The 16,743-nt window shown below is 43.2% G+C and overlaps 1 protein-coding gene across 2 annotated transcripts in view; it reads right to left on the bottom strand.

Moving 5' to 3' along the window:
- Nucleotides 1-5,590: 5,590 nt before the first annotated feature.
- TRIM67 (tripartite motif containing 67) overlaps nucleotides 5,591-16,743 on the bottom strand; it is a gene marked incomplete at both ends in the record, with an annotated part of 33,554 nt that continues 22,401 nt past the window's right edge. For both annotated transcript variants that reach the window (XM_082307832.1, XM_082307831.1), the window contains 4 exons: nucleotides 5,591-5,656; nucleotides 7,153-7,315; nucleotides 13,256-13,559; nucleotides 14,602-14,740. In XM_082307832.1, coding sequence (XP_082163958.1) covers nucleotides 5,591-5,656; nucleotides 7,153-7,315; nucleotides 13,256-13,559; nucleotides 14,602-14,740 — 672 coding nt within the window. The remainder of the gene's footprint in view (nucleotides 5,657-7,152; nucleotides 7,316-13,255; nucleotides 13,560-14,601; nucleotides 14,741-16,743) is intronic.

Genomic DNA, 16,743 nt, shown 5'->3' with positions numbered 1-16,743 from the left:
ATTTATTTTTAATATTCATCACATAATGTCTTCTCACCATGCTACCTAGAAAGGTTAGTGTTTTTATTGACAACATTTAAGGGAGGTGGAGGATGAAGGAATGCAATCGGGATCCAGGAATATTTCTATCTGCTGCTTCACAAGAAAACGTTGGAAATCCTCCAATTAGCGTAAAAAATAATGTTGTAATTAATTCTGCTTGGATCTGTTTGCAATAACAAATGTAACAAAAAGGTCGCTTAACAGAAGGGGAAAATGCTGCTGAGTGCCTCTGTCAGTAAAGGGCACGTCTGTCTCCTGTATTGTGCAAAGGTGCAGGAGCCCCGCGCGTGTAGTCTCTGTGGCTTGCGTATGGGCTTCTGCACATAAGAAGACCAAGTGTGTCTCACTTATGATAGATTTGTGCTTCAGGCTGCCGCCCCAGCCAGTTGTCTGTGTGCAGCGTTCAGCAGTGCTGGGCACAGGAATCACCAGAAATGTTGTCAGTAAAAACTAGAAGCAGCTCACTTTTTAAAAAAAAAAAAATAATAATAATTAAAAAAACCAGACTCTCCATCTTTGTTTGGTAGTTTTCAGTGACAAGTGCCCTTTACACTTGCAATGTGGTTCATTTGTTACCATAACCTGTTGAAGGACTTGAAACTGTAATCTCCTTTCCAAAGCTGATCTAGCCAAGATGCTTGGGGTTTTCATATTATCTTGCCTGGTTCAAATTTGAATTCTTGACTTTGCTATTAAAGCAGAATGCTGCAAAGCTGGTAAGGCCTGAGATTAGGTCTAACAACTCTCCTCATCTTTCTTTTTGTGAGCGAAGGATGTACTAGATGGCACCAGAAAGCTGCTGCTACCAGGTTGTTGCTACTTTGCATCCCTTCTCACGGGAACAGGTGATCTGAATTGTGGGCCAAAACCACACCACCTCTTGTCGGCAGTTGCTAACACGGGTGTTTTTCATAGGGTGGTAGTGGCAGCTTAGTCTTGATCTTATCTCTCTCTTACCTTGTTTAAGAAATATTATTATGTAAGAAAGAAAAAAAAAAAAGCTGCATCTCACATTTCTTCTTGCTCTAGAACAACTTGGAAACCAGAGTATTTGGTGCTTTCTGCCATCTTTACTAACTACACTTTGGGGGGAAAAAAAAAAAGCTTACACAGCACTATGACAGAACTCTATCACCAGCCAAGAACAAACTACGGCAATACACTATCATGGCATTATTTACAACACGATGGAACATTATGCATATAATAAATTACATTTAACACTTTTCCTCTTAAACTCTGATATATGTAAGCTCATGCTTTTAAAATTTTATTTATTTCATTCAGTCCAATATATTTTCCTCTATGTATCTTAACTGAATAGGCAAGTATAGGAGGTGACAATGCTGTTTGCCTCTCTCTTCTATGTTTTTAGAAGCCAAATTGCTTTCCAAATTCATGATACATCACAGTATGCTACTGTCCTCACTGACATTTATTTTATAGCGCATACCTTCCCACAGCAGAAGTAGTAAGGGATTGTCAACTAGGCCTGTGCTCATATTGACATTAAGTATTAATAAGAGATCTTCTTGTGAGCTCTTTTTGAGTTGATGAGGGGAAAGAAGGGAGTGGAAATTGTGTAGCATTGCACGCCTTGGGATGGCCAACAACGCTCCTGATGGCATGCTCCTGTTTGTTCCCGCTAAACTTAACAGGGAAATTTGCAGAGGAAAGAGCCAGGAAGAAGGTTCACAAAGGCTAAGGTTGGGGTTCACAGGGGTAGATGAAAACTAAGAGTCCCTTGTTGCTCTGCAGGACAGAAAGTTTGCCTGCTGTATTTATTTAGCAGCTGTGCAGAGGTTCCAATTGGCGTATGCGGACATCAAGCTTTGTTACGTTTATTAGAGGAGGGCTTGTTTGTTTGTGGCTTGTTTGTTTTTTTTTTTAACTTTAAGTCAATTTACAGCTACCTTGTGTGGGCTCTGTACCATAGCAGCTGGGATTCATCCCAGTGCAAAAGGCTCTGCTCTCCTGCTTGTAAGGAGCAGCCTGGCCTCTAGGAGCAGAAAAGTCCCACGAAAGGCAGCTCTGTGCGGGTCCAGGTGCCGGAGGAGCTTGGAGTCCCAGAGAGCTGCACAAATACCCCAAGGAATCAAAAGGAAGCAAGAGCATCCAAAGTGGTCCCCTTGGGTATCTATGCTACTCTTCAGCCCCCTGGGTTCTCCCTAGACAGTCAGCAACACAGTTTCTGCGAGGACCGTAGTACTAAAGGCTGACTCCCTCCTAAAGAAGCGATTTGGAGAAAACAAAAACTGGCGTAAGAGATCCTGTAGATGAAGAACATGTGAACTGCTGGGTTTATAACGAGACAGACCTCGGGGAAGTTACCTGCAGAGAAGCGAACTACCTCCAGCCTGAGCAGAGAAATGGAAGCGCCTCACTTCTCCCCACCTGATGCTGTTCTGCAAAGGGAAAATTCTGCTCTGCCTATGTTCAGATGGCCACTGCCATCTGGATGCTCTGCATAAATATTCACGGATGGGGTAATTAGTTTCCTAGTGTAATTCTAACTACTTAAGCATTATTTCTGTTAATCAAACTACCAAAATGTATCCAGCTGAAGCCATGAGACTATGCTCTATTGTGGTATTGGTTTATTGCTATGGGCCGTGCCAAACCCAAGTCCTTGAATGTGTACACAACCAACACATAGAACCACTTTGTTTAGTTTTTGATCTAGGCTAAATTAGTCTTACTAATGCAGGTTACCTACTTCTAACTGTATTCCTTTTATTGTATTTGCATTTCTGCAAGGTTAAAAGGAGACTGTAATGGTAGCTAGTCTGTACCCTACTTTTATGAATTTTAGAATGTGTAGAGGATAACAAATGAGCTTCTCTATAGCTCTGAAGCATGTCCCTACCTACTGTCCGTATTTCCATTAGAAATTAGTAACCTGTATCACTCACTGTGTTCTCCCCAAGGTATAACACACCAGGAACCGACACCAAAGCAACTATGGAAACCGAAACAGAGTACTGCAAACACTTCTAAAACCCATTCAGAATCAATTTTAAACATCTGGCAATGGTTGAAGATTAGAAAGACATAAATTCATTTGCGTTTCCTTCACAGAAGTTGGGAGTAAAGACAAAGGTTCAGTCCCAAAACAAACAACGCCCTTTTGTTTTTAATACAACAAGTGAAAGTGGAGTGCCTTCTGTATTAAAATTATCACGGGATGTTTCCCAATATAAAAAACTATGTGCAACTTATGTACAGTATTCCCATACGCTGCTCTGACTGGCAATACTCAAAGCCAATGCTATGATTACAACTGTTAGGTTCGTAGAAGAGCACACTCAGGAGGAAATTCGGGGTCCGGTAGCGTTCTAGCTGAGGTAGGTTAAAGCAGACCCGCTAATTAGAAAATCCTGCATGAGTTCATATAGCATTAAACAAAACTGAAAATTGTAACACAGTTGGTCTCTGCTATTCCTTAAGAAACCAAGATGACCGTAGCACAGTTATTCCAATGTCTACAAGTTTACTAATACAATCCATTTCAGACTTCAAAAAAAGTACCGTTGCTTTCCCGCTCTATGTTATTTTTTCCCGTCGTTGGTTTTATTTCCTATTTCGGTCTTGACATCGCTGAAGGTGCGCTGCTGTTCTGCAGGAGAGGTGGGCTACAGGACGCTTGGTTGGTTACAGGCAGCGTGACGGCAGACTGCTTTTCGTCTGTGCAATAGCCCGGGACTGTTTCGTTCTGGGCTGCCTCCCCCTCCCCACAACGGGTGCCAGGTGGGACAACCCCAGGGAGGATCCTGGCCGCTCTGCCGCAGGGAAGCCTCACCATTGCTCAGCACTGCCTGAGTGATGTGCTCCGGCCAGAGACCAGAAGTGTCCCTGCAGCAGGACGCTTGGGGGCTGGCAGGCTGCCCGAAGGCAGGCCTGGGCTGTTTGTCCTGTGGCTGTCGTTCAATGCAAGTAATCCAGTAAGCTGGATTTTGGTTAGAATAATTTGTTTTCAGGTTTAATAATTACATGTCTGATAACAATATGCATGTGCATATACATATGCTCGGAGAAGAAAATTTGTATAAGCAGTAGGATTTAAAAAAAAGGAAATAGTACATCAATGGGATTTAAGAATTTATGCTTTTCTTGTTTGACAGCACCACGCTTATGCGGGATTAGAGTGAGAGAGTCCAAGATGTCACGGACTCACGCAGTCTGCTGCATCTTGTCCTTACGCATTGCCGCCATACACACGCACACTTGCATATGTTAACTGAGATCAGAGGAAAAGAAGCACACAGGCAAATCCATGTGTTTTCTGACAACAGCACGCAGGTGACAGTGCCATGGCTGTGGGAAAGTTTCCCTGTCAGTCAGACTCCAGTTGTCACGGGCAGCACCTGAAACAGCTGCTTGTTTTCATGGGAGACGCCAGACATGGGTAAGTCATAAAAGATTTATGACCCAATCCAGAAAAATTTGTAGGGATGAATTTCACATTAACACTATGAATCTCTCTCACTCAAGTGCTTCATTAGGATCAAGACATTAATTAGCTCGCACTAATCTAACAGAAAATTAAGGCTCCTGATCTCAAAGCTACATTGGAACTACAGCTGCCCAGGGCTTATCGGGATCAAGGCTGGAAAGCAGCATTTCTCTACATGGGATACTTTGCATGTGCTGTATTTAAATAAATCTCTTATCAATTAAATTCAAAGGGATCTCCCCCGCACTGTTTTTCAAGAATTGTGCTGATAACCACAATCAGATCTTCTGTATGTGATAGTCTCCACAATCACACCTAAGTAACAAACACTAAAATGTATCATCAAGGATATTTTTCTCTCTACTTCTTGTATCTGAATTCTGCATGTATCATGGTGTTAGCTAAAATGAGCGCAACTATCACGTGGCAGTGTTTGGAAACCAGTCTTATTCTCATTGAAGATAACGAGATACGTTTCTGCCACTGAATTCTATGGGAACATTATCCCATAGCTTACTGCAGTCTAGAGCCAGAAGAAACAATTAATGGTCATTTGAGCCCCTGAATGTAATGGACACCCAGGAATTCCTGAGCACACAGCCTCCCCTTCAGCTGTCAAAACATATGCTTTCTTGATTTACGGACTTCAGGTGGCAAGGGAATCCAGTTCACCTACTGGTAAATTGCTCCAACAGCCGTTGTCCCTCAGTCTTAGTCTTAACCATTTTTTCCGGCATCCCTAATATCTTTTAAGCACAAATCCAGCCATGAGAGAGAAAATACACTCATTTAACCTTTTGCTTTATAAATGTACGTGTGTGTGCGTGCACATGTGTGTACATATGTATGCAATGCAGTGTAGATGTGTTCAAGTACCCATCTGCAATCGAGTGCCAGTTCAGTGGGTATGCTTGCTATGGCTGTTAAATTAAGAAAGGAGTGGGCTAGCTGTAACCAGCGGATTATTCGGTGAGCAACATGCTGTACAATGTTTTAAGTCAGGGAAGAGAATGCTTTTTTACTGACTTACTGAAAAGTGCCAAATCACACTGAGAAAGCTTACAGAATCCAGCACAGGGTCGGGCAGGAGCTTCATTAGTTGTTGGGCAACTTGGGCTGTTTTACACATTGTGGCACCTCCAGTCCTGTGTGCAGGGTCACCTGCATAAAGAAGAAATAAGACGTAGATTCAAAACTGGGACATCCTCAGCAGAAAGCATTCGTGAAGGCCAAGAGCAAGTAAATGACAGGGGAAGGGCTGTGGGACTTCAGGTCCAGGTTTAAGTCATCAAGAATATTAATGGAGACGATATTGAGCCCCTGAAATAGACAAGTCTCCTTCCCCCTTCCCTCCTGAACACCTTGGGGTCTAGAAGCCAGGTGTCCAAATCCAGCCACCAGTTGTAGGTCTCCAGCAGTGCTGCCTGCTAGACGCAAGGTGGATAGCGTCTTTGTGTGCGGGACCCCAAGTACTTCAGGACAGGGATCACAGAGTGGAGCCCATGTACTAAATATAAGAAAATTTTTATCTTTGCTGTCCTGGCAGGACAGAGCACAGGACATTTTAGTGCTCCTTCTATAACCTGACATCTCTACAAGGTCAGGGTTCCCACACAGACGTACAAGAGCACCATTCAACAGCAAACACAAGCTTAGTCTCAGAGTTTCCCCCTGCCCCCTTGTCAGCCATGCTCTACCTTAACTCAGTTGTGGTAAGAAGTGTAAGCCAGGTACTTAAAGGGTGTAGGTAGCTAAAACTGAAATTAGGTTGTGTGTAAAAATCTGTGTTGTATACAGCAGTGAGGTGCCCAGAGAAGTGCCTGTGTCTTCCACATTGGTGCAACAAATAGAATAAAGCTATGAAACCTTCTTCAAAGATTTGGATGCTACCAGTAACGAATGCTGAATGTTCATGTACTAATAAGGCCATGCGAGGTTTCTGGTTTCAAGTTTGGGTGTTTTAAATGATGAGTGTTCCACCCTGGCTGTGTTGGTCCTGCCTGACCTAAGCTGACCTCCTTCAGTCCTCAGGCTCCTGGGTGTTTCTATATATTCTCCTTTACACTACGTCCTGTTTCTAGGCATATGCAGTGGTCTTGAAGTAAAAATGCATTATATTTAAAGAAGGTTCCTCCAAGAGGAGATCCTCTTGAGAAGAGAGAGCCGTCTCCAAAATTCAGAAAGAGCAGGAATGGTGTGCTGACTGGGTCTTCTCTGTTGCACTAATTCTCTGAAATGCGTTGTCTTTGCTCTCCTTATCACTGTGCTGCTCACATTTCTGTCTCTTGCCAATGTTCATAACCTCCAAACATAAGATCTAAGAGGAATTAGGATACTCATGTTTTTTAGTCAAACTGGCAGAGGAAGCCTTAGCACCACTGCTTTCCAAGTGGAGCATTGCAGCAAAGTAAGTGTAGGAATTAGTGTGTGCAGGTACTTTTACTTGTTTTTACAGCATTACTCCTCACATCTGTGAGGCAAGGCAGGTCAAATGCAGTTTTCCAAAAAGTGTTAGTAGCCTAGGCATCAGTCTGAGAAGGAAAGAGCCCCTACTGACTACTTACAGATGATGTTATCAGCCCCAGCAGCAATGGCCAGTAGCATACATTCTCCTTTAGATGAGAAGGGTAAGTGGGACTGAACCGCAGGAGACTTACCTGGACGTTTCGATTGAGGCTCAATGCAGGCATGAAGACACCCTCGACATTTTCAAACGCTGGAGGCCCTTGCTGCTGCCCGTTTATGTAAAAGGTCAGGTTGTGCTTGTTCAGATCCAGGAGAACACCAACCGTGGCACCTTTAGAAACTCCTCCTTCAGTCCTAAGGTACAAAGGGACCACACTGTTGGTGAAGGCAGAGTGCTACACTACCACTGCTCTCTCTAGGAGAAGGCAGTCTTACTAAGCAAAGGCAGAGTGGAGCAGCACAGTGAAATGATTATTCCCGCGGCATTTGGCAATGACTGATCCACGCCTTTATCTGAAGCATATGTACCACATTCATGGGAGCTTAATGGGGGATCCTAAAGAGAAATTAGGTCCATCTCGCCTCCAACTGCAATCTAAGAGCTGAAAATGGGGTCCAGAGCTAACAGGTCCCCTCGGCTGATGAAAGACAGGGAGTACTGAGGATACGGGACAGGAGTCCTGGAGACACAGCTCCTTAGAGCATCCCTGCTATAGTGAAGTGATGCGCAGCAGGGAATGAAAAAGCAGAAAGCTGGTTTCCTAGGCGTTCATTTCTAATCATTACGCCTGCTAACAGCTCGAGACTCAGACTTCCAGTTCGAGTACTCACCTTGGCATCCTCTAAGAGGACCCAGCTTTCCAGAGACCAGGGATCCAGCATAGGTACAACAAGCAGTGGTTTTGGGGAGGAAGGGAAAGCGGGGCTGGTTAGGGATAAGCGGAGCTCCCTGACTGACAAGGTGCTCAGTTATAGGACTGGAAGCTGATTCAAATGTGCAGGCATGGTTATTAATACCAGTGATAATTGGTTGTGTCAGGAGCAGCTGCTGAGAGCTACCGTGGTATCAGAGCTTGCCAGGACAGACTCAGCCAGCCATTACACGCTTGAGCGATTTGACATTAATGCACTTTGATTTGGGGGTTAGTCAAACCCAGTGTTACTTTAAAGAGCACTGAGCAACAAAATCTACTAGATACGCAGATTGGCGACAGGCACTGCTACTCTGCTAATATCATGGGGGCTCTGCGATGGATTTACAGCCTGACACGATTTGTTCAGGGTAAATCAGATTTCAAATAATTTGCAGTAGGAAAGGAAGCAGCTGTCTTCTGTCCCAAGCACTCCCCTCAGGCACACAACATTCACAAGATTAATGCAATTTTAACATAAAATTTATCACAATAGGTAGGCAAAACATCAAAAAAGGGGGGGGGAGGGATCAAAATATGAGTAGGAAAAATATAGCGCAGGGTAAGAAATTTTCATCTTGTCCACTAGGTGTCATAAACTGGTTTCCTTTAAACTAAATGTGGCCCATAGCATTTCCTCTGAAGAAAAAGGGAGTTTTATCTGTGGCATAATAGTAAAGAATACTATTCAACTTCTCCATTTAAAGCTCTTCATACAATAGTAGTATAGCTGAGAATCACAAATTGGCTCTGAGATGTGTTGGATTTCAAACTTTACTGTTCTCAGGTTCCTTTTATTTGCTTTCTGGTCCTATAAGCATTAATAGGTTTCCCTTTGAGCTCTTCTCCAAAACCATAAAAGTAAATTATTTTCCAACAAAAGTTAAGATGCTCACCTATCCCCGGTATCTCAGTATCCAGACTGTTTTTATTAAAAGCACTCAATCATAAAACTCATGATGAGATTGTGGGAAGCAGCAGTACTATGGTCTAGAGCTATTTACAAATTGATTACATTATTTTTTTTCTCTGTTTAGGAGCAGCTTTGATTGTAGGGCACCACGTTTTATATCCTGCAGTGTTTTAAAACAGAATTTATGACATCCTTTTCAATGACATTGATTCTCTTAGGGAAACAGAAACAGCAACTTTGCCTTTTTGAGATTATTATGCTCTTTCCTATATGATAAGCTAATTTGCTTCTTGTGGGCTAATTAGCTGCGCGCTGCACAGTGACACTGAGTGTCTCCTCTGCAGCCCCCGGGGACAGCCCCGCTGAAGAGGAGATAGATGCTGGCCCCAGAGCCCATCCGAGGCGAGTGCAGGACCCAGCTGGGGCCCCTCCAGGAGCCGCAGGGGCAGAGCAGAGGGTTGGGGATCCTCTCCCTTCCTTGCTGCCCCAAGTCTTGCAGGACTTCAGCAGGTAGATGGCCCGTTCCTCAGCCACCACCTCCCCACAGTGAGCAACCAGCTCTGGCAGGATGAGGCCAGGGCAAAGGCAAGCAGGGGCACTTTGCCATGCTGCTACCAGGGAGGCTGGACTTTCTCTGAGGCTGAACAGTTGCTCTTCCCGAGCATCCTGTGATTGCCTTGGGAACAGTACTTTGAGGACTCCAGGGCCTTTTGGGCTACTGTCATGGTCACTTCCTTTAGGAGGAGAGGTGGGAGAGTCAAAGTTCCGTGAGCAAACTTACGGAAGGCATTTCCTCACTCTTCTGTACATCATTTAGACAGTATTACAGGATCATTTTTCTAATAAATGCCTTAGTTGCAATAAAAGAAGCCAGGTAGCTCAAGAGACTCAAACTGATGTTGCTCTCTCCTGGTACGCTTCTGTGGCAGCATGTAAAAAAGCTGCTGCTTTACTGTAATGCATTTTTTAAACTACTTAATGGCAGTTATACCATAGGCCCCCAGTAATCTGCAGGCCAGGTAAAAGGAAAATAACAGTTATTTGTTACAATACTTCTTCAATAAATACTTAGCATTCATTAAATGATAATCCAGTTTTGAAGATATGCACCGCTCTCTCATTATTTCAAGTAAATCTCACTTCTCACACCTCTTTTCTCACAGTCCTGCACATTTTTATTTCTGTGTGCAATGGTAAGACCTGAGTGTGGAAGTGCTGTGCAGAAGCCTGGAAGGTCGGAGTGCAGATAGGGGAATTTGGCTACCTTAAAAAATGCCATTGCCTGTGGCAGTGGAGGCTGCTATTCTAAGATGCTTTCAGCAGCAGCTTGGACAATGTGCAGAGTAGGACTGCATGGACTGGCTTGAGGAATTAAGAGCAGTAGTATCACTATTATTGAAAAATAAAGCTTAACAATTTATGAACACTTTAATAAACTGAAGAATTAGTTTAATTCTCTGTTAACAGTATTTTAATCATGAGCTCTACAGTAATTTAACAACTTTACCATGTCTATTGTCAAGGACAGTATTTTTCAGTCAATTATAACATTTTTCTGTGATGAAAACCTGGTCTTGAGATCTCTGAAGTCAGTGAAGAGATTCTCCCGATCACAGGGGGCTTTAAGACTACACTCCAATTCTCTAGATTTTGACTTCCCACTGTCTTTCAGTATCAAACATTGCAGTGCAATTTCCATCTCTTTCTTTACATAACCACGCAGTGGCTAGAGTAGCGTTTATAGCACCAGGTACTCCTGTTCTTGGGAACTTTTCCAAGGAAGAGATCTACTGCAATGAATGCCAGTGCCTCTTCGCAACAGGCATACACCACCTCTGGTGTGAACTGATTATTTCCAGGAACAACGAGGCTGAAAGGTACCTCACAAAGCTATATCCCTGCCCTAAAGTGTTTTCTTAACAAGTTTGCTCAAGCTATTCTCAAAGGTTCCCTCTGTTCTTGATAGCATTAGAGTCTTCTGTTCATGCCTCTTCTTCTAGCATTACAGAAGTCATGCTAGTGTTTAAGGATGTTGGCAGGTCCAATTTTGCATGCTGTGAGTGAAAGGAACAGGAAAGTACTCTAAACGTGATAGGTCCTATGAATAGGTCTTTCAAGGTCCACCTCAGCTTATCCTTGAAGCTAGTCATTTATTTATTGCCCTAATTCATTCTCATGAAGATTAGGAAGCATGAAATGATTACTAAGATGTAACCTCCATCACAGTAACATCCGTGAGGCTAAAAGCTGACAATAAATTTCCTTTGGACTGTGATACTGTGCTCTCATGCACTTGTCTCCAGTGGGGAAAAACAACTAGGCAGCAATAACTGTTTCCACAAGACTGTTATAGCTAATGAGTTAAAAAACTGACCTACTTGGCTGTCACAGTTAAAAATATAATGCCTAGACCTAATTTCATTGAAGTGCATGTGATTTCATAAGAGTACATGCCCTTTACGAGCGTACTTCACTTGAACAGATATGCCATGGGTCTATCCATGCCTTGGATGTGCCTGCAAAGTCTTTGTGTTTTATCTAGCAAAAACTGGGAAACTATCATCAACAGAAAGCACTTTGTTCTCCTGTTTAAACAGAATGATTGGAAATCCAAAGTGTTTCCACTGTTTGTGCTTCCCGAAGAAAAAGCTTTTGCTTAGCTCGTGCGTTGCTTGCCAGGAGGAGCATGCCGAGGACCAAATCCATAAAATAGGTTTCTGGGACAGTAGTACACAGAATGGTTGCCAGCTTTTTTCCAGAAAACATAAGCTGTTCCACAGAGCATTAAAATTAATACAGCTTAACATTACTTCCGCCCTAAATCGAATCAAGATGTTAAAGGGACAGAGAACCTTTTGATATATTTGCTATACTGATGTTATTTTACTCTATATTGTCTTAGGACATGATTTAAGGTCTTTGGAGCCATGGAAAATATTCCAATTGACTTCAGATAGCTTTTGATCCAGCCAAAGGTTCTTCCACCTGTCTGTAATGAACTGCAAAATCAAACTGTGCTTCAAACAAAAATTCCCAGCAATTGCAGTATACTTACTTACTTAAAATACAAGTATGCTTTAGAGCATAAATGACTATTTAACAGGAGACATTACAACCAGCTTTAGCATACAGTGCATGTTGGCATGAACTTACGTCTTTAAGGAGATAATACCTCCATTTTAGCATTTTAAAAATCACTGCAAGCCTTTCTTTTAACCATTTGATATAACAGAAAAAACACCTGAGCTAGAAAGTGTGGAAGACCTGCTGGGACAGTCAGTAGAAAACTAAATCAAAATTGATTCCCGCTCTGCCACAGACATGCTATGTGTCCTTGATTGGTCACTTCATTTGTACATCTATCTCCCATCGTGATAGAGTAGGTATACAAATAATACACCATTTTTCAAAAAAAGCAAGGGACTTAGGATCCTGAATCACACCCTTCAGAGGAGATCTTCTCATGGGTCTCAGTTCCCCTAGTACACAGCTGACCTTCAGCTAGGGCTGACCCTCTCCTGGGACACGGAGAGAGAGCAGCGCAGTTCTGCTCTGGTGATACCCCAGGGAGCTTCAGGCGAAGTTGACCCTGCCTCCCCTACACAGTCCAGCATCACGTCAAGGAAACACAGCCAGCACTAGGCAGCGGTAACTCCCATGAGCACCGAAAGCCGTGCAACCATGTCAGCACAACGCTGGATCTATGTTGATACACGGTGTCTCTGTGTGATCCGCCCCTGGAGGCAGCTTCTGTTAGAACACGTCTCCCCACGGCTCTGCTGCATAGAGCACACAGAGCCTCCGAGAGGTGGGAGAAAGAAGGGTTTGGTAACCATGGCTCAGGGGCATTCTGAAATCCTCCTCTGTCTAAGCTGGTTGTACTAGTTGAGACACTTTTCAAAGCTCTTCAGTACAACGGCTCGGTTGGACAGAAGCTGTCACTTAGCCCTCACTGCCAAACAGTCCCTTGTGTCCAGATCACCCTAAGTGTGACCTACAGCATTACCTTTAATCAGCTTTCAGGACTGGCAATAAACACCTGCATTTTGGACAGGCAAAAAAAACCCCAGTGCTTTGCCGAATTATCGTGTAGCCCTGCAGCCAAGATTCCTCCTAAGGAAGACAATCAACCACCTTTCTCTGTGCTCCTCCAGCAATGAGAGAGAAATCCTGCATCCCAGTGTGCTGCGTTCCTGTCTGCTGACACTGTGGGTGGGACGTGCAATAACCGGCTTAAACCACAGCAGGGGGGATTTAGGCTAGATCTCAGGAAAAAACTGCTAACAGTGAGGATAACAAACACCAACACAGATTGCTAAGGTGCAATTGCTGTCACTAGTGATTTTTAAGAAGGAATAAAATAACTACATTTAGCAGGGAGATGGACTAGATGGCTTGCTGAGACCCCTTCCTCCAATGCAAAGCAGAAAAAACAATCAGGAATGAGAAAAGCATGCAAGTGGCGCTTACCGATTGGTGTGAGAATTGCAATGCATGAACCAGCTGCGGTTGTTGTCAACGTACATGGCCCATGCCTTGTCGTCCTTGCCTAGCATCATGTCCTTGACGACGTTAATCCTGGCAATACCGAAGGCTGGATCCGGATGGTTGTCATACCGGTCCACATGCAGTTCCCAGTAATGCACGCCCTTGGAGAAGGCTGCTGTGCCAAGAACAACCCGGTCATCGTAGCTGTTGCAGGTGGCAGTCTGGTTGTCATTAGACAGCACTATGTCTCTGTGAGCTGAGGAGGGGTCGAAGGTGAACCACGCCACTGTGCAAGGGGAAAAGGAAAGGCAGGATTATGGCAGAATGGGCTGTGTTCAAGTGTCATCTGCTTTACTTCAATTAGGAGAATGAGATTCTGCCTTCCTGAAGACCCCACTGCACTTTCAGGTAATAAAGACCATCTTTCCTCGTTACTGTAGGCAGCTACACAAGATTGCTTAGAGCCGGTACCCTGCTGGTTTTCAGCTCAGAAGTGCTTTATATTATCAGTGCTTGTTCCTCTGAACGTAAACGGCTAAGGGCAGTGACTTTCTGTTCTCACACAGTAACAAGAAAGTCACTGAGGAGACAAAGGCTTCTCCACGATATGGAAACTGCTTACATATAGGTGAATTGGTTCAGGATTGCCTTTAATGGAAATGGAGTTCCACTGTGTCTGTGCTGGTTAGAACCGACTTCGCTAGTTTTTGAAAGGTGGGAGAAAAAAGAAAAAAAAACAAACAGCAAAAGCTCTTAAAGTATAAATTTTTTATACTGGCCTATTTTGGCAACACAGCATAAAAGTGGAAGTGATAATAGCACTTGATTCATTACAATATCATTAATGAAGATGAACTTCTTGTATTGCCCGTATGGATGTCAAGCGTAATTACAGAGGAACAAGCATGAATTCCCATCTCTGTATTATCAAACCTTGCTGTGAAATTGAAGCAGTAGTTAAGAAAAAGGCAAATTCCAAAGATACATGGAGAAGTGGAGACAGAGTGGCACACAAATATCCCATGTGTTGCATAACTGCTTCTGTATGCTAAAGCAAATAAAAAGCTTAGTTAGACCCCAGACTTCTACAGCCAAATAAAATTGCATGATTTGAAACCTGAAGTGTTACTGATAATGGAAAATCCCCAAAAGTGCTAGGAGGAGAGCTCAGTCCCTGTGCACACTCAGTTCCTGGCCTCTCTGCTCAGAAGATCCACAATCTCCATGCCAGTAAGTGCCAAAGATATTAGTGGGTATAAAGGGATGCAAGTGTCCTGCCACTGAGACCTGCAGCTTTTCACTTAGAAACTGGCAAAAACCCAACTCACCATCCGACGTCTGTAAAATAACTGTCTTGCTGTAAGGACCAACTCCCGATGAGTTGAAAGCTTTCACCCTTGCATTATAGGTACTGTTGAAATGAAGGCCATCGATGGTGCAGAGAGTCTCCTTGCCAACATACACTTCCTAAACATTCCAAAAAAAAACAGGGAGCAAGAGAAAGAGGGACATAGTTTAACTGTTTCTCTGTGCCTTGTGGTCACATACTAAGACTTCTAAATATAAGCCACAAGTGAACAGCTTCTTATTGCTTCCCAGGAGGTAGAAGTTATGCTGTTATAACATGGACAGCCACAGCAGTGGAGACATCAAGGATGGCTAGCAGTGGAGACACTAAGGTGAAGATGAAGCTGGAAGGGTACAGCAATAAAGGGCATCAAAGAAAGATCTTAATTTTTATCCTCTTTTCCTAAACATCTACTCCAAAACACTATTTTGGATAGTAGTCCCAGTGTCTGACTCACCGCAGCCATTCTTATATTTATGTAGGACCAAAAAAGGGGGTGTGGAAGAATAAAAAAATCAAGTGAGCACAGTTTTATTCTGTTGGAAAGGTTGCCTCACACCTGTGTTAAAATATAATTTTGAAACCTGCAAACAGAGCCAGAAGAAACTGATCTCCTGGAGGTTAGGATCACATGCATCACATGATGAAACAGCAACTAGACAACAGAGACATCATAAAAGTCTGCAAAGATTTACCAAACAGCAAGCACTTGTGTAATGTAAAATATTTCAGGAGGAACATCTAGGCAGACTAATGAAGATGATCAGTCAGATCATACAGAAGAACTGAAAGAAGCCTAGAAACCTCATGTTTGTTGGAAAACTGAACAGAAATGGACAGAAAAGGAAAAAATCCTATCTTGGCAGTGGGTTGAAAGCCACAATTCCTTTCCACCTCCAATTTCTCAGATTCTGTGAAATCCAAAGATTTATGGTAGCAAAGGCCCTAAAGAGCTTAAGGCTGTGACTAAGCAGACCACTCAGGCCCGAGCTCAGTTAAGACACTTAAGTATATGCCTAAGAGTAGTCCTGTTGATTACAGCTCTTTGATATGAACCTAAAGTGAATTACGTATGTGATGAACAAGAAAGGGATTACTTTTAAGTTTACAGCAGGCCATGTGTTTGTCCACTTTGCTACCATGGTGGCTGCTACAAATAACAAAATCTCTTGGGTCCTGAGTTAGCTGATGATCTTCCATGGAGAGAAAGAAGAGTTTTAACAGAATAGCTTAATTTATCTCCATGTTATAACATATGCTGTCTGTGCAAAAAGTTGTATTTGTAGGACAACTCTGACATTTTCTAATCCATTTCATATTTTTACCACTGTTCACTGCTTGTGTTTATTCAGATTGATGCTCTCTGCTACGATGGGAGACAAAAACTGTTCTTTAAATCCACCCATTGAATACTGATAAAGTGTAGTGTCATTGTTTTCAGATATATAATCCTTCTTGAAAAGGGTCAGCAAACTCTTACTGAAATGGCATTGCTGAGAAGGCTGCAGTTTATCTTTCAATGGGAAAAACTGAGGGCGTTTCTACTACAGCAAGCAGTGTTCCCCTGAGAAGCTGTCACCTTTTTAAGAATTGAGATGGTTTTGTATCTTTTTCAATCCAAAATCTTGACATGGCACCACTGGCAGTCCTAAAACCTTTGCCAGTTACAACCCCCCCCCCACAAATGGGCTTGGATATGCACCAGCCTGAAATCTTGTTTATTGAGAAGTATTTATTCAGATGTGAATAGCACTTGAGAAGGTTTATCCAAGAGACTGGAATTCCTAACACTTTGTTCCTAACTCTTCATTCATCATGCACTGATAACACTCTTACCTACTAATATTAACTATACCAGCAGCTCCCAGCAGCTGTTCACCTTTTCACACTTTCAGTAGTGGAGATCAGCTTCTTCAAACGCATGGGAAATGATACTCGGACCAAGGAACTGAGGAGACCTTCCAGAAACACAGTGCATTCTTCAAAATGCCCTGCCAATATCGCTGCCTCTTCTAATGAGGGGCATCCAAATCAGGTACCTTTGCCGGCTATGGGTGTAGCAGTTCAGCACAGGGAGGCAGTTCCTTAGGTGGATCCATGCCAGGCCATTTTCAGCTTGAGA

The sequence above is a fragment of the Platalea leucorodia genome (assembly GCF_965183815.1).
Source record: "Platalea leucorodia genome assembly, chromosome: 3".
Lineage (NCBI taxonomy): Eukaryota > Metazoa > Chordata > Aves > Pelecaniformes > Threskiornithidae > Platalea > Platalea leucorodia.
This window is presented reverse-complemented; position numbering and strand designations above follow the sequence as displayed.